The 25,414-nt window shown below is 34.3% G+C and overlaps 1 protein-coding gene across 4 annotated transcripts in view; it reads right to left on the reverse strand.

Moving 5' to 3' along the window:
• The window catches only part of GSK3B (glycogen synthase kinase 3 beta), a 237,367-nt gene that overhangs the window by 153,003 nt on the left and 58,950 nt on the right, over positions 1–25,414 (reverse strand). For all 4 annotated transcript variants that reach the window (XM_031959704.1, XM_031959703.1, XM_031959702.1 and 1 more), the window contains exon 2: positions 7,364–7,557. In XM_031959704.1, coding sequence (XP_031815564.1) covers positions 7,364–7,557 — 194 coding nt within the window. The remainder of the gene's footprint in view (positions 1–7,363; positions 7,558–25,414) is intronic.

A 25,414-nucleotide genomic window follows, 5' to 3' on the forward strand; every position in this document is an offset into this window, starting at 1 on the left:
GAATATGGCATGAGTTAGGTTTTGAAACAATTGGGGATTCTAAGAGGTGGTGGCAGAGGCACAGAGGGAGATAAGTGTCAGGAAGGAAGACAACCATCATATTCAAGGAAGAAGATAAGTTTGGCTAGATCTCAGAGTTTGCAAAGGCAAGTAATGTATAACAAAACTGAAAAGGTAGGCTGAGGCCAGGTGGCAAAGAGCTTGATATTAGAGGTAATAAAAAGTATAGTTGCAAAGAGTTCCTGGGCTTCACCGAGCAGAAGAGAGAAATGATACTCCATATGCCAGAGACTTAAGACAGAAAATCTATCTAATTAGAAAGCTAACACATAAATGATCAAAGGAGATGAACAGACAATTTTCAGATGAAGAAATTGAAACAATTTCTAGTCATATGAAAAGGTGCTCCAAATCACTACTGATCAGAGAAATGCAAATTAAAACAATCGAGATACCACTACACACTCTCAGATTAGCTAAAATTAGCTAAAATGATGAATGTTGAAGGGAAAGTGGGAAAACTGGAATACTGATACTTTGTTGGTGGAACAGTGAACGGATCCAACCATTCTGGAGAGCAGTTTGGAACTATGCTCAAAGAGTTATCAAACTCTGCATACACCTTTGATCCAGAAGTATTTCTATATTCCAAAGAGAGATTCTTCCTTACAGGAGGGAAAGGAACCCACATGTGCAAAATGTTTGTGGCAGCCCTTTTTATAGTGGCAAGAAACTGGAAACTGAAACCCATCAGTTAGAGAATGGCTGAATAAATTATATAAATCACTCTTTGTTGTTGTTTGCTTGCATTTTGTTTTCTCTCTCAGGCTTTTTTTTCCCTTCTTGATCCGGTTTTTCTTGTGCTGTAAGATAACTAAATAAAAATATGTGCACATATCTTGGATTTAACATGTATTTTAACATATTTAACATGTACTGGACTACCTGACATTTAGGAGATGGGGTGGGGAGAAGAGGAAATTTTGGAACAAAAAGTTTTGCAAGGGTCAATGTTGAAAAATTACCCATGCATATGTTTTGTAAACAAAAAGCTTTAATTAAAAAAGAAAGAAAGAAAGCTTAACACAAGATGAGATCCTATGTGGTCAGAGGCAGCTGTATCCTCACTTGGTCAACTTCTGAGCGAGTCACTAAGTGACTCTCAAAACATAAATGATCTGTCAAGGATAATTTCATGCAAATTTCCATAAACATACACATATAACACCAAATTAAAAACAAATAAGATATTTTCCCTTATATACTAATACACTAATATTTATGCTAAAACTTAAGACCATCTCTACCCATCTTCAAAATAAGAATATAACACCTTTCAAAGCCTTAGTGGCCCATCTTCCATCCTTATATATTATTTTCCTTGATACTTTGATGCAACAGAATTAGCTCTGTAATCCTCAGTGGCATGGCTTTGCCAGTTTTTTAGTGACCTTTTATCACCTGGGGCAGATTGTTCAAAAGGAGGCAGGAGATGGAATGTCATGCATGTTCAAGAAATTATAAGTAGGTCGGTGTTGCTGGATCATTGTGTACACGGAAGGGAGAATGATGCAGAAAGATTGAAAAGGTGGGGAGAGGCTAGGTTATAAAGAGCTTTAAATACTGAACAAAGGCCTTTATATATGATCTTGAACAATAGGGAAAACAGGGAGCCACTGTAGCTCACTGACAGGGGAAATATATGTGACAGAAAAATCACCATGGTAGCTGGTGATTGGAGTGCATTGGAGTAAGGAGAAATATGAGGTAAGGAGATTCGTTAGAAGGCTACTGCAGGAGAGAGAGATGAAGCCCTGAACTAAGATACTGGGCAGATGAGTGAAGAGAAGGGGAAATACCTAAGAGATTTTGAGATGATAAAAACAAGATTTAGCGATGGATTTGGACATATGAGGTGAATGACAATGAGTAATTCAGGATGACCTGAAATTATAGAAGGAGACAATAGGGAAATTTGGAAATGGAGATAGTTTGGGAGGAAACATAATGAGTTCTATTAAGAAAAATTTTTGAGTTTTGGTAAGGAGAAAAGTTACAGGCAACAAAGATAAAATGTCACCAGGTGGCAGCAGGACCTTAGTTGCTAGCAAATTATATAAAATGGTGAAAAACAGATCCAAGCTGTCAACCAGCAAATCTAACCTTAGGAAATCACAGCAAACAACACGTGATCCTCCAAAGCACACCTCTCAACTTGTAGCCAGAATGAAAAGGTCCTAAGTGCATAATTCATGTGACCAAGACATTAAACAAGATTTTAATGAATCCTGCAATAAGCCACCATTCCACTGGATTTATGGAACAATTCAAATCAATAACTATTTCTTAAACTTCTACTTATGTGCAAGATGCTGTAAAACCAGATACTTGCTGCCAATAGGGGGTTTATAATTTAATGCAGGACATTGTGAAAGAAGACAATGTAAAGCAAAATTAGATTAAATACAACACAGAAGTACAAACAAAATGTTCTGAGAAATATTCTAGATGGAAGAATCATGGAAGATTTCCAGGAAGAGGTAGCATCTGAACTATGTCTTGAAGGGAGGAATTTCAACAGGTACATTTGGGGAGAGGGACATTCAAGAGTGCTGAAAAATGGTGCGAGAGAGGTAAAGGTAGGACAAGAATATCTGATGATGAATAGGTTCAGTTTGGCCACATTGTAGAGAATATAAAAGAGAAAGTGTGAGATACAGCTGAAAAGTCATTATAAACCATATTCTGAAGTGTCTTGAATGTCAGGGTCTAAAAAATTAACCTTATTCTATGAGAAACCAATGAAGGTTTTTAATGTGGGAGTGACCGGATTAGAGGAATTAAGTTAGTTTATATGATCACTAATGTGAAGTATGAAGTATTAGCAAGTAGAAACCAACTAGATTACTAGCGAATAGAACCAACTAAGAAGGTTCTTAACCTTTTTTGGGTGTATCTTGGATTCCTTTGGCAGTCAGGGGAAGCTTATGGACTCCCTTCTCAGAATAATGTTTTTAAATGTACAAAATACAATGCATTAGATTACAAAGGAAATAAAAAAAAAAATCATTGAAAAGAGCAATGTATATTTTTAAAAAAACTATCCCAGTTCACAGACTTCCTAAAAATTATTCACTGATACCTTGAAGGTCTGTGATTACCAAGTTAAGAACATCTGGACTAAAAGAAGCAAAACTAATTTAAAAGGTGTGAAAGGTGAAACAAGGAGATAAGTACAAGAAATATACTAAAAATTGAATGAAATGAACTTGACATGCTAAGGGCCTGAGACAGGGGGGAAAAATGATTGGAGTTTTGAGAATAGGAAGTTTGGAAAAAAATCAACTCATATTACTTCTCTGTTGCCTAAAGGACAAATTATCCTGTTTAGCCTTTTAAATCCTTCACAATTTGGCCCCATCTGATCTTTCCAGCCTCACTGATCAATATTTTTCCCTCAAAGCCATGTTCCATCCAAACTGGTCTTCCTCTTTTTAACAACAGTCTATCTTTAAGTTTCAGATGTTGCACAGTTTTTTCTTCATTCTTAAAATGCCTTCCCCCTTTCTCACCTCATTAGAGGTGAGAATAGCTCAGGAACTATTTTCTACATAAAGTCTTTGTGATCTCACTAGTACCTTCTTCCTAACTATTTTATAATTAAATATTTTGTATTTATTCAATATATACTTAACAGGGAGATTTTTCATTTCTCCATTAGAATATAAGGAAGAGAGGATTGGTTCTTTATACTTATATTCAGTAACTAGCACAATGGCTGGCATTTAGTAAGCACATAGGTTAATCATAACAGATAGAAACCTGGTTAAGGAAGAAAAGTTTCATTCATGTTGACTGAATTATACATTAAAGACTCTTCCAAAATGAACAATTCAGATGATTTATTTGGCATCATAACAAAATGTATATATATCTTTTAAAATTTTCAGATATTACATAACAAAAATGAAAATTTTCACTCCGTCTCAGTGTTAACAATAAACAATTTTTTTTTTTTTACCGTGAGTCCTTTTAACAGAGCCCTATCAGCAATTCAAAAACCAAAATTTTTTAAACCAAGTCTTATAAGAAATAAAATCTTATCCCCTATTTCCTCTCCCCATTAGTTTTTTGTGGTAATCTCAGCCTGCTCCATAACAATTGTTATTCCCCAAAGCTCTGCTTTGGACTTTGTGCTCTTCTTTTTATTTACTTAGACCTCTTGTAGTTCCCACATTGCAGCTTCAACTACCACATTTACACAAATAACATCTAAATCCATATAATTTTCAGCACTTTTCCTGTACAGTACTTTCCAAGGGCCTGTGGAGGGATATTTACTTAAGTTATGCTTCCAGTACAATAAAATCAATATGACAAAAAATGAATTCAAATGAAAAGTATTGCCTTAAAATCAGGCTCTTTCTCCCTTCCCCGCCCCCAAAAAAAACCCCAAGGAAATTGTTCTATCTTGTTCATTTCTGTCGAAAGTAATCCCAGATCCCCAGGCAATGTTGAATTTGGAGTTTTCTTTGGCTGCCTTCTCCTTTCCCCACCTCCTCATTATACATGATTACTACTATTCGTATGAGACATTTATCGGTAAGCAGATACATAGAATCATAGGATTCTGAGTTGAGCTTAAAACTTAGGATCATCCACTCTTCATGTTCATTTCACAACTGAGGAAAATTTCACAACTGAGGAAAATGATCTTGAGCATAGTTAGGTGACTTGCCTAAAAGCATAAAGCAGCAGGGCTCAGGAGAGAGTTCATTTGACTACATTTGACTACATTGTGCCTACAAGTGAAGATTCACTTCTAATCACTGCCATATCAGATTTAGTACTTGACTTTACAATCAGTATAGCAATACACTCTAGATCAAGGAGGTTCCAAATCCAGCACTCTTCTTCATTATGCTATGGCTGTATTATCTCCTATAGTAGAAAAGTTCCTTTAAGGTAAAAATTGTTTCCTTTTTGTTTTTTGATCCCCTGTGCTTTGTACATAAGAAATGGGATAAGGAACAGATATAAAAAAATTCATTGGTACCGGGAACTGGAAATTGCCTCTTTCAATATATAGGTTGGCATTTTCTCTCCTATTTATAATCTTAACAAGTTGCCTAGAATACACGGAAGTAAACTTACTTGCCAAGGGGTTACATATTCATTATCTGTAAAAGGCCTGGCTAGAATCCAGTTCTTTTTGGTTCAAGATCAACTCTCTATCCACTATACTCTGTTGCCTCTTAAAATGTGCCTTGTACATAACAGATGTTTGTTGCTACAGAGAAGTAGCTGAAAGTGAATTTTAAGTACTTTAGAAAGTGGCTCCAAACCAGAGTTCAGAAAACATTTTACCAAGACAGTGAAAACTGGCAAGCCAATTAAAGCAAAGAAAACAAAAACTTCATAAAGCAGGCAGGATTTTGTTGTAAGTATATAAAGTACAATTAAAAAGTACCTGCAAATGATCCAAGGGACAGACACAAAGCAGAACACTTTTAATGCAAGTGAGGTCTCAGTGTACCAAGGAAAGGTAAGGCAATAGGAAACAAGAAATGATCTTTCACCTGTTCAGTCCTTCCACCTCAAAAGCTCTTGACATCTTCCCTCCCATTTTCTTGTCTCTTGTAATCTAGCACTCTCTCAATGCTCTGATTTACCATTCATTGGAATCCTCAGAGCTAGAAACACGATACTATCCTTGTCTCAACTATTTCCACTTGAGCTGTCATACAAACTATTCACTCAAGAGAAACATGGGCTTCTGTAAAGACAGCTCATGGCTTTATTTTTTTATTTCAAATATGCAGACTTATGATATTTAGCATTTTGTGAGCTTCTGAGACTGTAACAGTGAGACTTCTGTCTACCCAGATTAGATCAAATCTATAGAAATGTGTTCAGTTCTAAGTACAATATTTTAGAAAGAATATTAATAATCTTGAGGGTATCCAGGGAAAAGCAAACAGAATGATATAAAGAGCTTCAAGTTCATGCCATGTGATAACTGGCTGAAGCAACTGAGGATACTTGGTTTGGAGAAGAAAAAGGATGAGAATGGAATAAAAACAGTGATATATAACAACCTCTCTGAAGTACTGGAGAGCCTGTCCTATAGAAGGTAAATTTGGAGTAGTAGTTCTGGTTCATGGAAGGGACACAGCTGCCAAGAGGAAAATTTGGATTTGATAATGACAAAAAAAATTTTCTTAAAAGAGTTTTCCCCAAAAAGTAGAAAGGTCTGTTTCAGGAGTTAGGAAGTAGGTTGCCCCTCACTGGACATCTTAAAACAAAGATTAGATATGTCTCAGAGGGGATTACTTTAGAGGTACAGCTTAGAGTAGAAGGGCACTGAGGTCCTTTCAAACATGAAACTTCTCTGATTCTTCAAAAAATAGATATGGTTAGTTAGTTACTCCTTTGTCTTTTTTTATTATTTTTTTTTGGTGGGGGGGGGGAAGGGACATACAGCAAGAAGTTTAATAACTATCATTCTATAAATACAGATGGCTATATAAGGTCTCATCTTACTATCATAAAGCAAACATCTGAATTTTTTTGTCTAAAGTTTTCTACTTCTTAAACTGTAGGTCCTGACCCCATGAGATCTTGTAACTGAATGTAAATGTTTGGTTTGCATATCTATTTTATATACCTACATAAAAATTTCTCTGATCTAAATCAAATTTGTCCACCAGGGTTTGGCTTTTCACTACCTAGAAGAACTCAGTGCCACTAAGTCCTTATTACCATTTCTCAAATCAGAGGTCTCAATCTGCAATTTTTTTGTTACAACTTAACTTTAAATGGATTCTTTTATAAATACCTCAAAAGGTCTATAAAACCCTTTACTACTAGAAATAAATTCTGTAAGAATAACTGTAAACTTATTACTCAAAAGTAGTGAAGCTATTTCATTTTGATATAGGTAGAAATTAATGGAACTCTGAATATCGTTCTTTCCGATTTCACTATGAATGAACCTTGAACATTGCCTATTTTAGAGATTGGGAAGAAGATCAGGCAATGCAAAACATCATTTTTAGAAACACATTCTTCCTTCTCCACTGAGATTACTATATATAAGGCCATATGTAAAACAATATATTAAGAGAAAATAGAGAAGAAAAAGAAAAGTCTTAGGAAAAGTAAAACACCTTTGTTTTGACTAAATTATCATTTCAAATCCAGTACTACTATTCCCAAACTAGTCTCTTCAAACCATATTTGCTGAATAAGTTAAAATCTTTACATCTGAGTTACTAAAAAACTTGCCCAACAGAAGTGAAACATGATTAGAAAAATGACATTAAAATAATCACAAAAACATGTAAAATTACAAAAATCTCACCTTAAATCTCTTGTCCTGCAGTACTTTTTTGATAGCAACTAGTTCTCCTGAATCACAAAGTTTGGCTTGATACACTACACCAAACGACCCATTCCCGATCACTTTAGTGTCTGTATAACTGACTTCCTGTGGCCTGTCTGGACCTTGTCCAGGAGTTGCCACCACTGTTGTCACCTTGCTGCCATCCTTGTCTCCTGGAAAAGAGAACACAAAATGTCAAAAGAAATCTCCAAAATTCTGGATGTATTATTAAATTATAATTAATTTAAAAGTGCTTGAGTATGAGGAAAATGTTTTGGAATAAAGTACCTAAAATAAGATCTCAAACAAGGAAAATGGGTATAAAATACAATAAGAAAGGGGCAGGCAATGACATAGTAGACAGAGCACCATCCCTGGAGTCAGGGAACTGAGTTGAAATACAGCCTCAGCCACTTAGCAATTACTCCCTATGTAACCCTGGGCAAGTCACTTAATCACAACTGTCTTGCCAAAACAAACAAACCAAATAAATACAATAAGAAATAAGAATGTTAGATTAATTCAAAATAGAAATTAAGATGCACTGTGGTATAATAGAAAGAAATTTGGAACTAGAGTCAGAGAACATGGTTTTGAATCTATGCAATTTTAGGGAAGTCATTTACCCTCCCTACCTGGATATCAATATCCTCCATCATAAATTAAAGGTTTAGAATTGGAGTTACAAGGTTCCTTCTGATTTAATATCTGCAAGTTCATTTATCACTACTGTCTTTCATATTCTATATAGTACAGAACATTAAAACATGAGGGTACTAGTAGAGAATACCTATTCTAGAACCCTAATATTGAAGGAATTATGGAAAATTACAGATAAAAGGAATATTAAAGATCTGGCCAACCTTTTCATTTTACAAATGGGCAAATTTACTTTCTTACACTGAGATTAAATTTAAAATATCTATCGTTTATACAAAAATTTTAATTTTGTTTGACATTCTAATTTATGAAAATCTTAAGTTTAAAATACTATAATATATATATATAATAAGGAATTGATTAATCAAAAATAATCATTTAATTTAACCTTATTTCTATTTTAATATGTATTAAAACAATATAAAACAATGTAATTAAGCATATCTGTGGCTGTGTGAATCACTTGATCAAACACTGAGACTAAGAGTTTTGATTCCTTCTTAGACATTAATCTTGTATAGCTATTTAGAACAAAAGTAGAGTGGCATTTGCTAACTATCTTGAAAACGTATACTCTTAGTCAAAAAGGGAACTCTAGCAAGAAAATATGCATGTTTACCATCACTGACAAAAAAAAAAACACTGCTATATTTTAGGGATCATATGAGTGCAAAATATTTTTTACATTTTAAAATAAATTTTTATTCCGTATAAAATGCAAAAACCATTTTTGGACAGGGAGCAACCTCTACTAGGCCCTATTTATGAAAGATCAGAAGCAGCAATTTTAAATACAAAGAAAACTAAGTTATAAAAAACATATACATTTTTTAGAGAGACAAACAGTGCTAATTAGTACCTTATAAATTTGTTATATAACTTCCAGTGAGTCTTCACTGCAGCAAGGCAGTGTTTTTATTACTGACTCTATTTCACACTCCTATAAAAGCAATTCCAAATCTTCTCTTCTTTCCTCAAACTTCCCCATAACTCCTTCTGCTTCCCAGTTGAGGAACTTGATCCTAATTTTACTGAAAATCATGAAGGCCAATCAACATGAACTCCCTCTTCTCCAATTTTCTTCCATTTTAAAATTCTTTGATATAATTTTCCACAGAGAAAGCTCTTCCCCTTGCCAAGGCCATCCCTCTACATGTGCACTTGAACCCATCTTCTCCCCAAAGGATGCATTCTCAATCATTGCCCCTCTTTTCAATTATAAATCAATTTCAAACAAGCTGAAATCTACCTTATGCTTAAAAAACCTTCAATAGACTCTACTATCCCTTCAAACTATCACCCTATCTCCCTTTCTCCAATGAACTTCCATGAAAAGGTAATTATATTTGGTGACTTTATTTCTTCTCTCAAGTTATATCTGCCTTTATATGGGGAGTTTAATTATCAACTTTATAAAAAGATGCATTGATGACAGAGAGAGAGATTGAGATTCAGTCTCAGGTCAACAATTAACTATTGAATATAAACTAGAAATACCTTAAATTAGACATATCTAAAACTGAACTAATTTTTCCTTTATATAATCCCCTCTTTCAAACTTCCTTATATGTTAAATGTACTGTTCTCCTTTCAGTGCCTCAGATTTATAATCTTGGCATTATCGTGGACTGCTTATTCTTCCTCAATTTACATATCCCATCAGTTACCAGATTTTATTATTTCTACCTTCAAATCATGTCTCACATCCAAACCTCCTATCTGCCACCATAGTTCAGGCTTTCATCATCTATAGTCTACATTACTTCAACAATCTCCCAACTGTCTGACCTCCCACATTTCCAGGCCACCATATACACTATACTACCAACTGATTATTTCCAATAAGCCCAAAGATGACTTACCACATTCTACTCTATTACAGGATCAAATGTAAAATCCTCTGCTCAGCTTTTTAAAGCTCATCTACTTCATATTTTCTACCCTTCCATTTTTCTTATTCTTCATCCCTTCTATATATTCTGCAATCCAGTGATGGATATTATCCTTCCTTGCATACAGCATTCCCTTTCCAACTTGCATTTTCACTGACTGCCTCCCCTTGCCTAGAATTCTCTCCCTTCTTCATTTCTGTTTATTGCCTTGTTGTGTTTTATTCAATTAGATTAGCACCAATCTTAGATTAACTCCAAATTTACCCAAGAAGCCCTTTACAGGACTCATTCTTATTGGTCCCGTATAGATTTTGGTTTTTAACATTGCTGTTAGCATGTTATCTCCCGCACTAGATTGTGAGATCCCTAAAAAGAAAAAGTGGTTTTTTTTTTTTTCCTTTCTTTCTATATACCTGTTGACTATTCAACCAATTCCAATCAATTCTTATTAACTCTAGGATCAAATAAAAACTTACCTGTTTAACTTTGATATTATTATATTATATTATATATAGGTATAAGCAAATATGTATATGTTATGTTATATTGACATCTGTTAAATATATATGTGTGTATATAAATATATGTACACACACACATACACATCATATGTGTATAGGTGTATCTTGTTTATACATCTTGGATATTAAACTTTCACAGAAAATTTTAATAACTTTTTTTCCCTTTAGATTACTTGCATTCTTATCCTCAGTGTATTAATTTTGTTTGTGCAGCTTTTCAGTTTCATTTAATCAAAGATATCATTTTTTAATTCTTTATTCCTTATTTGGTTAAGAATATCTTACATATAGATATGAAAGGTTATAACATTTTATAATGATCTTTGATATTAACGTCATCTATACAATTAAAATGCACTGTAGTATAAAGTGGTGGTCTAATTCTAATTTTTGCCTGACTAGTTTCCAGTTTTTCCAGAAGTTTCATCAAATAGGGAGTTCTTTCCTAAGTAATTTATAATTTCTGGTTTTTTAAACTCTGGGTTATTAAATTTCATAGTTTGTGATTCTTCTTTGGGTAGTCTGTTCCAGTATTCCAATACGCCCTTTTAAAAATCAATACAGGATATTTTTGATGATTGCTGTTTTATAACATGATATAACATCTGGAATCGCCATTTCTACTTTGTTCCTACCTTGTTTCATTACTGCCTTTGATATTCTATAGATTTGTTATCTTTCAAAATTAATTTTACCAAGTTCTATAAACTATCCTTTTGATAATTTGGTTGGTATAGCAATAAAAGCCTAAATTAACTTTGATATTTTCATTTTTATAATATCTGCACACTTTTGCCATGGGCACTGAATATTCTACCAGTTACTTAAACCACTTTTCACTTCTCTGAAACTGAATCTATGTTGGTATTTTGAGTGCTTTGGTACACTGAACCCCAGAGATTTTAAACATTTTGTAGTTATTTGGAATTGAATTTCCTTTTCTAATACTGTCTCTTAATTTTGTCACTATATAGAAAAGTTTAGTTCTGAGGGTTTATTTTGTATTCTGCTGAATCTACCATCTCAATTAGAATCTTTGCTAATTCTTTAGGATTTTTTAATAATCCATCATCTTAAAAGCAAATAGGAATAGTTTTATCTTAACTATCTTCTTAGCTTTTATCTTACTCTTGTTAGTGTTTCCAAAACTACATCAAATAACAATGAACAAATTAGGCATCTTTACTCCTGCATTTATTGAAAAAAGTTCTGTTGAACACAAAATCTTACAAAAATGAATGTTGAAAACTATCTTTAGATATATTTGGAAAAATAAAGTACTACTGAGAAAAGAAAAAGGTATATATGTATTGCCACTTCAAATGATGCTTGCTTTTGATTTTAGATATTTTTGGATATCTTTTTTAAAAGGTCCCTATACAGCTATATTTTGTAGGGTTTTTTTTTTCCCCTCGCAAACATGCATTATGCTTTGTCAACAGCTTTTTCAACATCTCAGGATAATCATATGGTCTGGGTCATTAAATAATTTTTTTCTTACTGAGGCAATTGGGGTTAAATGACTTGCCCAGAGTTACACAGCTGTGAAGTGTTAAGTGTCTGAGGCTAGATTTGAATTCAGGTCCTCCTATTTTCAAGGCTGGTGTGCTCTACCCATTGTGCCACTTAGTTGCCCTGGGATATTTAATTTTTAATATGACTAATTGACTTCCTAATGTTGAAACATACTTGCATCTTTGGTATGAATCCAACTCAGTCAAAATGAATGCTTTCTTAGACGAATCATGCTATGTTTCAAATGATTTTATTTAAATTTTTTAAATTAATATTCATTATGTTTATAGTTCTACTTCTGTATCTTATCCTTCCCTATTTTAAACATTAGGATTTTATTTGACTCATAAAAGGAATCTTTTAGCTTTCTCAATTTTTGAGAATAAAAAGTTTGAAAGAATTTTCTTGTAAAATCCATCAGGAGCAGTTGTACTTTCTTCTCCCCTCCCCCCCAACCTTTCTTTTGGTAATTCTTTTATAGGTTTTATCATTTCCTTTTTTGAGAATGGATTATTTAAGAACTTTATTTGATCTTCTGGTAGCTGGGTTATTTTATATTTTTGAAGTGTTTTTTTAGTGTGTATACTGCTCTGTTGGCATTTGACTGTGCAAAGTAGGTTCTATAAATCCTTTTTATTTTCTAAGTGACTGGTGATTTGATGTTTTGTTAATATGACTTCTGCTTTCTTTATAATCAGACTGGCTAAAAGTTTATTAATCTTTTAAAATTTTAGTTTTATTTATCGTATCTATAAATGTTTGCCTTAAAATGATGTTTCTCTTCTACTTAAAAAAAATTTCTTTTGTGGTCATTTTAGGTTTGTTAGTTTTCTAATTTTCAAATATAGCATTGGTTTATTTATCCTATTTTTTCCTAGTTTGTTAATGTATATTTGTAAGGATTTGATTTTTCCTCTCAGAATAATGTTTAGCTCTATCTAAATAATTTATCTTGTTTGCTAGCTTAACTTAATTTTCTTTTGTCTTTTTCTAAAAAGGATTTCTTTAAAAAAAAAAAAAAATCAACAGGCTTAATTAGGTATCCACTCAAGTTAGAAAAGGGAAAAATGAATAGCAAGAGAGAATGGTAAAAGAATACCAGGAATGATTCAACATCAGTGGGTGGCAGTAGCCAAAAAATAATTTAGGCTAGTATGCCAAACAAAATGGCTCATATGACAGCTTTCATTGTAACGGGGTTTACTAGGATGACTCTGCATGTTCTCTTTATCCAAAGGTAAGGGGATCACCACACTTCTGATAATTTAATATGGAAAGGCAATTCATTTCTGGAGAGAAAAGTAGTAAAAAGAACAACAACAACCAAAAACAAAACAAAACAAAACAAAAACTAGCTGTCAGTTTATTTATAGGTACAGAAAAGGCTATTTTTGAAGATACTTTAACTACATCTGATTTTGAGTCTTGTCCAAGTAAAAGAAAAATTTAAATTAAAAATCAACTCATCTTGTGATTCCTAAGCTTTCAAGCATTTCAATTGAAATGTTTTATATTCTGGCTACATGAACAAGTTTTTAAAGCACTCCTTTTAAATAATCAAACTTCATTCAAAATTTAAAAGCATAATTATACTTCATATCCAAGAAATTCTACACCAGTGAATATAATACCAATGTTCCTGCAACACATAGTCTCACTGCTATTTATTACATGACCCTACTACTCATGACATCAGAATCCAGCTGCAATTTACTGCATCTCCTTTCTATGGATTATCTAAATTCAAAAGAAATTCAAGCAATGACCAAGTTCCAAATTCCCTTCTACTAATGATGATTCCTATAGGACCTAGTTTTTTCAAAAAATTTCAAAGAATTAAGAACCAACAAGTTAAACTCTGCAGCATTAAAACTTAAAACTACTTTTCTTTTTTTTTTTTTAAAAAGATTAGGAAAATCAAAGTTTCCATAATGTAAATTTTTGGAAGATTTCACAAAATAAAAGGTAGAAAACTTCAGAATAATCAAAGCATTTCTCTGTAGTTAGAGTTGTGAATTAGATCATCATCCTAGAAAACAACTTAGAAATCCACTAGAAAAGGCATTTTGACCCATAAATACTAATGTTAGATATATACTCCATGGTGATTAATGGCAAAGGGAAAGAACTCATATGAACAAAATTCATTTAACACCAAATTTTGTGGTAACAAAAATCTCATGCAAGGGAGATACTCATAAATGGATGAATGGGAAAAAAAGGAGGAATATGAAAAATCATGCATGTAAATATAATAGAATATTACAATATAATAATGAATAGGAAGAATTGCGAAATAATGGGAAAATTCAAAGGGACTGATGATTCTGCCTACTTCAGGACTGATGATTCTGCCTACTTCACACACAATTTATACAATAACAATAATAATGTAAAGAAAAACAACTTATAAAGAACTTAAAAGGCAGCCAGGTAGCACAGAGGGCATGGCACCAGATTTAAGAGTCGGGAAGATCTGAGTTCAAGTCCTGCCTCAGATCTTAATAGCTCGCTTAATCTTTCTCAAATTTGGTTTACTCATCAATAAAACAGGGATAATTATAGCACCTATTTCACAGTGGCCATAAGGCTCAAATGATATCATATATATAAAGTTCTTGTAATTAGATTAAAATATCTGAACCCTGATCTATACAATGACCAATCAAGACTAGATAGAGAAAACAATGAAATATACTTTCCTACTTTAGCTGAGTAGAGGTTGACTAAATACATAATGAGGCATCTGATGTCAGATGTGGTTGATTTGGTGGCTTGCTGCTTAACTGTACCGTTAGGAGAAAAATAATAGATGGGGGGCGGGGGGGGAGAGAGTGTAGTAGAGCAACAACAGTTTATAAGAGGAAAGGCAGGATCCTCAGGATAATGAACCCAGTCAATTCATTTTGCTTTTCTCACATATGTTATTCCATATTAGACTTAAAGAGTGTTTTTACTGGTTGCTACTCTTAGCTGAAAACTCTCCTATTTCAACTCCACTTTCTACCTCCCAGGGATGGCTTTCTTCAGGTCTCAGCTAAACCCCTCCTAATGCAAGAAGCTCTTTGCAGTTTATCTTAGTGCTTTCACTCAGATTATCTCCAACTGATTTTGTGTATATCTTGTTCATTCATAATTATTTATATGTAGCCTCCCCCACTGGACTGTGAGCTTCTTGAGAATAGGCCCATTTGGGGGCCCTTTCTTTGGATCTCTAGCATTTATTTAGCACAATGCTAGGCACATAGTGGATGTTTAAAAAACATAATTATTTGTGAGGCTTTTTTTTTTTAATTTTAAACAATTCAAAGGAAATTTTCAAGTAGTTCTAGACATCTCAAACATAAGAGATATGTATATGAAAATCATTCAATATCACATCTATCATATAATCATCTTGAGGCTAAACTGGAAATCACTAGGTTGACCAAATAATATCATAAGATATATGTTTCATATTAAAGAGCTAAATGATATAAACAAACCAACCTTATATGAAAATTCTGAGGAACTGAAAAAAAAGATAGTTTAGAAAAAAAGATTAAAATGTATTTTTTTTTCCTGAAACAAAGAACAGAGCATTGATTAAGGAGTCAGAGGATGACCTGTTCAAATTCTACTTTTGACAGCACTTGTACAATCTTTGGCAAAGAAGTAGAAAAGTCTATGATCATTTGGTAGAATAGTAAAAGCAAAGGCAAAATGTATTCTTTTCAGATACCTATCTCCCAAATTAACATGTGTTTAGTACTTTTTATGAACAGGGAACAGTTGATGCAAAACAACTAGAGAGGTCCTGCCCTGAAGGAGTACATTCAATTGATGGATAAAACATTTAACCATTTTCCAGCAATACAAAGTAATCTGATGAACAAAGTTGTAAGGACAGGTGGACTGAAGGAAAGCAGGAAGAATCAGCAAAGGTTTTAAAAGTATGGGGCACCATAATCTGAATCTTAAAGGTAAAGATTTCCAAGCAAAGTAGATTAAAAAAGTATAGAGAAGGAAGGGAAAATGGAGGCACAGAGCAAAAGAATTATCCTGTAATAAAATAGAAAAATTGCAAATGCCATATTGACTTAAAAGATGAGTTAGTCTTCCAGTATGGCTATAATAAAGAATGCTTACAAGAATAACAGGAAATTGGAAAGGTAAGTGGGAGTCAGATTTTGGAGAACTTTAAGTTTTATGCTAAGGCTTTAATAATTATTTTATTCTAGAGGCAATAAGGACCCACTGAATAGGAGTAATATAGACCAGTGTCTTAGGAATGTTATTTTGGCAAATGTGTAGAAGATGGATTGGAAAAGAGTAGCAAGTAAATTAGGAGGCAAAAGTACAATAGTACAGTGGACCTCTAAATGAAGAGGGCCTGAACTGAGTACAGAACTATGGATGTAAGAGATGTTATGACACAGAACTGACTCGATTTGGAAGCTGATCGTACTGAAGGGAGATGGGGGAAAAGAAGTTGGGGGGGGGGGGGGAGAAAGAGGCAGTCAATGATTTAAATTATAATCCTAGATAAAAACAAAAGTTGATGGTATACTTGTCATCCCAACAATGAGAGCTATCCATGAATGTAATGGCAGGTTCTCCAACAAATACCTATTAGATATTTATAAATAATGGAGATTCTTTTTGGGTATAGGTCTCTGAGGTCATTACTTACATCGCTCAATTTCTGTGATACTGTGACAGAAATAAGTATGGAGGAAGGGAAGGGAAAAGGAATGAGTTGTTTGGGACATGTTATAATAAATAAGCAGGTGACAGAACACTGGAATTCAGGCAAACAAAACATATAGATTTTTAAGTAATCTGCTTTCAAAATAAGTGAAAAGTGATTATTGCCAAGAGAATATAGATAGAAAAGAGCTTGAGGAAATACTGAGGAGCAAGGGGGAGGGAAGGAGGAAACAGGCCAACACACTTCCTGAGTAAGCTACAGATGATGAATCAGCAAGTCTTAAGTGGACATATGATATGTAATTAAATGGGCAAGCCATTGAGTTGGTATATCAGTACATAGATCTTGCATAAATAATAGATACAAAAACAGTAATGTTCCAAAGCCTTTTGAAAACTGGCAGTGCTTTTGGTTATCACAAATTTTTCCGTCACAAAATTGTATCTTTTTAACCCCAAGGTTCTCATGGTGGTATTACATGGGAAAGGATGACTTGTAAGAATTAAAAACTGTGGGAGACAGAAGAGACAAGTTTGTAGGTATAAAGTATATTATAGCATGTGACCAGATTTATATGCAAGAAGTAGGTCAGCCATCTATCTAGTAAGAGTGAGAGATAATAAGGAGGGAATCTTAACTGTTGTAGAGCTATCTACAAAATACTATGAGACAAAAACTTCTAGTACATTTGGTAGATTCTTTATGAAAAAATGACAAGAATGACACAGAAGAAGGTATAGATACACTGCCTCCTGAAGGTTTCAATCAGCCAAGAATTTTCAGAGAGGATATTAAAGGATTCATCAAAATAAGTACAGGTTTATCTAATTCTCTAAATATTTTATAGAACTTGGGGGAAAAGGAGGGAAAAAAAACCACACAACTTAAAAGTTTACCATATGGTATCTAGCTCAATTCCTCCCAGTTCTTAATTCCAGATGGAGATAGACAGCACTTTTCTAAATGATCTAAAGCACCAACATGAACAGATGTTTCTATTCAGGTGCTGGTTATTTGACCAGTATTTTACCAAAGTCTGCAGCTTTCCATATGGCTATTGAAAGTGCAAAAATATTTCCTTATCATTGAACCTGAAAAGGGAATTTAATGCAGGTCTGAAGGCTAAATACATATTTATCTTAATAAAAAGAATTTTCTTGTCCAGAATCATTAAGAATAATCTAACATACAATGAAATAATATTCATAATTTCTCTAAAGCTATTAAAATCGATCAAAGTTAGATGGAGTTTCAGCCCAACACACACACACACACACACACACACACACACACACACACACATTATGCTTTAAACTTTAAGATATACATATATATTTTTAAAATACAACCTGACTTTTAGAACTTTAAAGTTTTTGTGCCACCAGTTCCAATGGTCTTGTGCCACCAGTTCCAAAGGTCTTGTGATGAAAAGAGGCAACTACCCAGAGAGAAGATTGTAGCAACTGATTGTGGGTTACTACATAGTATTTTCATTTTTTTGTTGTTTGCTTGCATTTTGTTTTCTTTCTCATTTTCTCCCTTTTGATCTGATTTTTCTTGTGTAGCAAGATAAATGTGGAAATATATGTAGAAGAATTGCACATGTTTAACACAGATTACTTGCCATCTAGAGGATGGGGTGCAGGGAAGGAAGGGAGAAAAAATTTGGAATGCAAGGTTTTGCAAGGATGAATGTTGAAAATTATCATGTATATTTTTGAAAATAAGCTTATTTTAATAATAATAATAATAATATCTTGTGCCACATATGAAACAAGATGCTTGAGATTTGTTTTAAAATAAGTTTTACATGTCAAGAGAAGTAAAACTCAAATATAGTTAAAGCTTTACCATATCAGAAAGTTGGAATGCTAAATTAAATTAACAGAGAATTATCCATAGTAGTTAAATATAATAAACAGGATACCATGGGGTAACAAGAAAATGCTCAATGTAAACAGGCAATTACAATTTACCTCACTTTTTTGCCACAAACTCAAAAATTAGCCAAAAAGCTTATGAGTCAAATGAAAATAGCTGCCACAAAGGCAATTTTCCTGCCTACTATATGAGTCTACCCTGCCTTCAATCTTATTGACTGCCCTCAATCTAATGCCCTAGTAAGGCCAAGTCAGGCATACACTACCCTAATATCTACCCCAGATTCCAAAAATTAATTTTATCTATTCCTTGCCTCTTTATCTCCCGTCCCCATCTATTTTTAACAAAAATTGCTAGAAAAAAAATGGAAAATGGAAAATTAGGAAAAAATTAGGTTTTTTTTGGTTCAGATTAACATCTTACACTATATACAATAAGATCACAATGGATGAGACCAGAATATTAAATACTAAATATAATTATTAAAATCACACATACCAACCCTTTCCCCATTCACACACCAGTAATGGCTAGAAGTCAGGAGAGCGATTATTAACCAAACAAGGATAGAAGTAATCACAAAAGATAAAATAATTTAAGTTACAAAAATTATAAAAGCTTTTACATTAACAAAATGAATACCACTAGGATAAGAGGTGAAGCAGTCACTTGGAGAAAAGACCAAAAGCCATTCCCCCAAAAAGTAAATGGTTATGAATTAGATGGTTTTCAAAAGAAAAATCAAACTATTAACAACTATTTGAAAGACTGTTTCAAATCAAAAAGGCAAATCAAAACAACACAGAGGTTTCATAGTTCATTCATAACCAGGAAATTGGCTAAGATAAGAATAGTAAATACCAGGAAATTGGCTAAGATAAGAACAGTAAATATTGAAGACATGGAAGAATAGGAACATTAACAATACACTATTCTGGAAAAGAATTTAGAACCAGGCTACTAAAATACTTATAACATCCATATCTTTTTGATCAAAAGATCCCACTATAAGACATATACCCCCAAAGAGGTCAATAACCTGCCCCCAAAAAAAAGAAAAAAGGGGAAGGGAAAAAGGAGGGGAAGGGAGGGGGAACGAAATAAGGGAAGAGAAGGGGAAAGAGGAAGAAAGAGAAAAGGAAAGGGGAAGGTAGAAGGAGAAAAAGGAAGGCAGAGAGGGAGAGGAAGAGAAAAGGACCATTACTTAAAAGGGAGGGCAGAGTGTCCAGGTCACACAACTACTGAGGCAAAGCATTAAAACATTTACATTAGAGGAAAAAAAATCAAGAATCACAAGAAACCAAAATGATTTTTTTCTATTCCATAACTACACTACAAGTCAGAGAGAAGCTCAAAGGTAATAAAAGAGGCTCCACCAGCAAAACCAACCTAAGCAAGGGGTAGTTATCTCAGTACAGTGGCAAGACATATGTAACAAGCAAGACTTTGTGTTCCAGGGGCAACAAGAGCTAAGAGCTGCACTGAAAAAGCCTCGGGCAGTTGGAAGTCACAGAAAGCCAAGTACCATGTGCATTGCCTCACTGAGAGCCATGGCACTCAAATTGGAATAGCAGAGCCTAGGGGCTCTGAGGTCTTGAACTTCTATTCTGAAATAACAAGGAAGGTTCAGGAGAGCCAAGGTTTTGAATCTTATGCTCCAAAAAGGGGTAGATTCTATGGAAGTTAGCAGAGGAATCTGAAGGACCAAAGTGAATTTCACAAGCAAAAGCATCATGTTTTGAAATCTGGCTGAGGCACAATGCTGTAAAATTCAGGAACTAAATGAGATGAAAAAAAAAAAAAATCAAAGAAAAGACTGACAATTATGAAAAATTAATAAAAATGTAAAGATCCCTCAAAAGGAGAGAGAGAAACTTTACAATTGCAATCAGAGAGAAGGAAAAGTGAATTTTCCAACAGAACTTCATAAAGACCTAGAAGAAAGGAAGGAGAAAAAAAATTTTTTAAATGTAAAAGCTCTTGAGCCAAGAATTCAATTATGAAACTTAAAAGAGTAATAAATCTTAACCAGACCGCTCAAAAATCTAGAATGGGCCAAGGAAAAATAAATAATTCCGTGAGATGGAAAGAAATTTAAGAATAAAATGTAAGCTATCTGATACAAAAACACTTGGCATAATTAACTCACCATCCCACTAACAACAGTAGGTCTTCCAAACCTTTTCATGCTTCTTCAAATTTTCCATGGTTTCTCTGTTTTCTCAGCTAGAATTTTGTCATATATTTCACCAAAAAATGTGATGCCATTTGAGAGAAAGACTAAGAAAAAGTACATTAGATTTAGCAAGTAAGAGGTTGTTAAGAGACTTGGAAGGGAGTGGTTTCAGGTTAATGATAAGGATGGAAAACCAATTCTAGAGTTAAGAAAATGAAAGGAATAAAAGTGTACCTTTTTCAGTTTCAATAAAAAGGGGAAAAGATAAGGGACAATAATTAATGGAAATGGATGGATCAAATGAGGGTTGAGGAGGGGGAAAATGGACATGTTTGTAGGCAATAGGGAAGGAGTTTATAGGGAAAGAGAAATAAGTGAATGTGACTAATTTGCCAGTGAAAATGGGATGGAATGGGATGACTTATCTATGTAGAGAAGTTTGTCTTTCAAAGTAGGTTTACCTCATCATGCTAGAGAAGAGTGAAAGAGGAAATAGTAGCAGAAGGCATCTGAGTGATAGAAGCTCAAGAGGAAAGAAGAGGAAGCTACTCATTGTACTTGAAAATCCACTAAGCAGCAAAATGGCCTTTGTGACAGTTATTTTCATTTGGTTCACTGGGACTTTAGACTCATAAACTACTTGGATGTCTTCTGGATTTGTGGTTAATTTATAAAATTGAAGCTTCTAAGAGTCTGATTCCAAATTAAGTGAGGTAAAACTGTAATTGCCTATTTATGCTAGAGTCTTTTCTTATTACTCCATGGTACCCTATTTATTGTATTCAATTACTAATGATTCCTTATTAGCCTAATTTAACATCCCACTTTCTGAGATAGTAAAGCTTTAACTGTTTCCCAAGTGATTTTTACTGCCCCCGACATGTGGCTAGATTTATGAGAAATTGGTGAACAATTAATAACTACCCTGCTTCTCTTCCTACTTATCTAATCCTCCTTTTCAGTGTTCTTTGCTGGATCTACAATCCAGAACACATCTGGATGAGTATCCAAAAGGAAGCTCTTGATTCTTTTTGTCTTCTTCTATACTATTTCACTTAAGGCTCTCAGTTCCAATGGATTAAATTATTATATCTATGCTGATGATTCTTAAATCTACTTAACCAGCTCTAATTTCTCTCCTGACCTCCAGTCTCACGGATCCAACAGTCTTTTAGACAACTTGAACAGGATATGCTGTGGGCAATCTTAAAACTCAACATGTCTAAAAATGAACTCATTAAAGGTTCTCCAACATTCTCCTTTAATTTCCCTATTACTACTGAGGGACCACAACTAGGACCCTCACTCTCCTCACACTCACCCCTAAATGTAACTTGTTGCTAAGGCTTGCTGATTTCACCTTTACAACATCTGTCTCATTTATACCCCCCTTTTTCCTAACATTGTCACTACCCTGGGATAGGTCCATACTCCTGGACAATTACATACTAGTTGGTCTGTCAGTCTCTCCCCAATTCTAATAGAAAATAATCTTCTTTTCTGCTGTCAATTATCTTTCTAAAAGAACAAGCCTGACCATGTCATATTACTACTTAATAAATTCCAATGGCTCCTTTCACTTCTAAGATCAAATCTGAGGTCCTCTGTTTGGCTTTCAAAGCCTTATAATTTCTTACACCTCCCCATATGCCAGGTATAGTGGCCTCCTTTGATGATCCTTGAACAAAAAACTCCATCTACAGAGTCTGGGTATTTTCAATCTGTCTTTCATGTCTGGAATGACCTCTCCATCATCTCTACTTCCTGGTTTCCTTAAAATCTTAGTTAAAACAGCTGTGTTAAGAAGGTCTTTTCTGACAATGTGTTCTACCTAAGCGAATTTTCTAGGTAACTAAAATACTCACACTTCCCTTTAATCATTTTCAATAGGAAACTTCAAAAAGGTGGTATTTTAAGTGAAAGCTCATCTATTGGGGACAGATTGAAAGAAAATTAGTCAAAATTAAGAATTCAGAGAAATAAAGGTAGACACTTCCCAGTTCAAGCTATCTGGGATGTTCATATGCCACAGCTCTTATTTGTTGATATTCAGCTTATACCATTCAGTCATTTCCTCCTCCCAGAGATCCTTAACCCCTGGTAATCATTCAAACTACTCATTCTCCATTCTCTTCTTCCTGATCCCTTATTCTCATCCAGCTCAAACCAACCTCTTCAGTGTTACACTCTAAAGCTATACTCTCCTTTGCTTAAACCTGTGATTTCATCACTTCTTAGTGAAAAAACTGAATACCAATACAAACTGGAAATGGAATTTATAATTTTAGAGTTTCCTGGAAACATTGAGAAAGGTTAAGCTCTCAATCCAGGTCACATAGCCAGTATTGGATCAGAACCTGGACTGGAACCTATTGTTGTTCATCCTTCATACTCAAAGAAGACATCACAATGTGGGAGCTAAAACACTATGTGTTCAACTGTGACTGATCAAGCCAACATGAGCTCAGAAACCTCTATCACCGGTTGGGCACAAACAGTCTCTCTATTTGAACATTTGATGATGGATGAAGATATTTCTACATTCGCTCATTTCACATTTCCTTTGAACTACTGAAAACTTGCATTACTCATACAGCAGCAGTGTCTTCTATGCTAGTGTCTCCTATGTCTCACAATCATAAATAAAGTTCTTCAAGAAGATCCTGAGACCGTCACTGTATTGCTTTTCCAGACCTCCATGTAAGCATTTGCTTTGTGTATCTCTATAAAATGGTTTTTTAGACAAATAGTCTTTTGACATTCAAATATTGTAGCCAGCTCAACAGAACTGTAGAGTCTAAATGCTTGGCAATTCAGTGCATGAAAGTGTCTGGTATTTTACCTTACCAGGTGATCTTCAGAATCTTCCTAAGGCAATTCAAATGGAAATGGTTCAGTTTTTTGGCATGGCATTGGTATACTGTCCAGATTTCATAGGCATATAACAATGAGATCAGCACAATGCCTCTGTAGACCTTCAGTTTGGTAAGCAGTCTAAATACCTCTTCACTCCCACATTTCCCTTCAGAGCCTCCTACATACTGAGCTAGCTCTAGCAATGCATGCACCAATCTCATCCTATATGTGGACAGCCCTGGAAAGCAAGATAAAAGAACTTATCCACAGCATCCAAATTCTCCATTTGCTACACTATTGGCTGGCAGAGAACTTTTGCTTTTTTGTTATCAGGTCAAAATTAGCACAAGTGACAAAAAAAATGGATCCATACTCCCCTCTTTCATCTCAGCCTTAAAAACTACACTAAGTATAGAATCATTTGAGAAGAAAAAAATCCCACACCAACTTTTCTTCCATTTTAATTTTGACTTGTAGCCTTTTCAAATTAAATAATTTACCATCAATGTGACAGCTGAGCTTAATGCTGTTTTTTATTGTCACTGAAAGCATCTGAAAAGATGGGGAAAAGTTCATGCCAAGAAAGCATGGATACAAGCATAGTGCACTGCTTTACTCCACAGGTGACTTGAAAAGTATAAGAATTGTCCTTTATCCAGAATCTCCGCAAGCATGTCATAATGAAATTGGTGTACAATACTGATAAACTAGTCTCTGGGCAACAAAATTTCATCATGATCTTCCATAAGACCACACAACTGATAGTATTAAAGGCCTTGGTTAGGTTGATGAACAATGTGTACAGAGCTCAGTTCTTTTCCTGGAGTTGGTGGGCAGCAAGCGCCATACTGACCATTTCTCAGCCTTTTCTGAAGGTACATTTGCTCTCAGCTTAGATGACCATCTTCCAAGATAAAGAATCAACCTATTAAAAGAGGACTATGGCAAGAATATTGCCAGCAATAACTAAGAAATAGACCCCTTTGTAATTGTCACAAGAGAAACTGTCTCCCTTTCCTTTATAGAAATGGACTTTGAGGTCTCCTTGATCTCCTAGGGATAACTCATACAACTCAGAAGATTTCAGTCAGTTCCTGTATGAACAGTGCATCCTGGGTTGTCATATTGTCATGACTTTTACCTTGCCATTGGACTTTGATGATGAAACCTAGTTCATCTTCCAAGGTAAGCACTCTGTTCAGCACTCCACACTGCCTCAACAAAACACCATTTCATAGAGCACCATACTCGTCCCTTTTAGGGGGGGGAAAAAAAGAGGTCATTCTATCAAGTCTCTAGCCTGGCCTTCAGCCTTAGGTGAAGAGGAGTAGCACCACTCTTTCAGCAATACACTAACTTAAAATGCCTAAGGCCCTTAGAGGATTCCACCTGAGGCCAAAATGCCAAAGAACAACCCAAGTCTACCTAAATTATTCCTTCAATGATTAAAAAACTCACTTCTGGCTTTATTTTCCCCATCTCAGTGAGTCTAAATTCCCCAAGTCATCACGAAAACCACTAATCCCTCAGTGCCCAGTCCTTTATACCACTCCCTTCAAACTAACCTAAAACTATTCACTTCAACTCACTCTAAAGCTAACCATCCCTTCCAACATTCTCTCTGGAATATTTACTCCATAAGCAATAAACTTGCTTTTACCTTAAAATATTTTCCTTTGCCACTTTTTCCATCTTCTGGGTCTTACTGAAACCTGGTTCTCAAATGACAGCCTCCCTCCATTTTCTTCTGCAACTCTGCCTGCATTTTTATTCATTCCCTGACTCAATGGTCAAAGTAAGGGAGCTGAAATAGTCCTTGATCCCCATTGCCACCTCGAA

This window comes from Sarcophilus harrisii, chromosome 3, assembly GCF_902635505.1.
Source record: "Sarcophilus harrisii chromosome 3, mSarHar1.11, whole genome shotgun sequence".
Taxonomy (NCBI): Eukaryota; Metazoa; Chordata; class Mammalia; order Dasyuromorphia; family Dasyuridae; genus Sarcophilus; species Sarcophilus harrisii.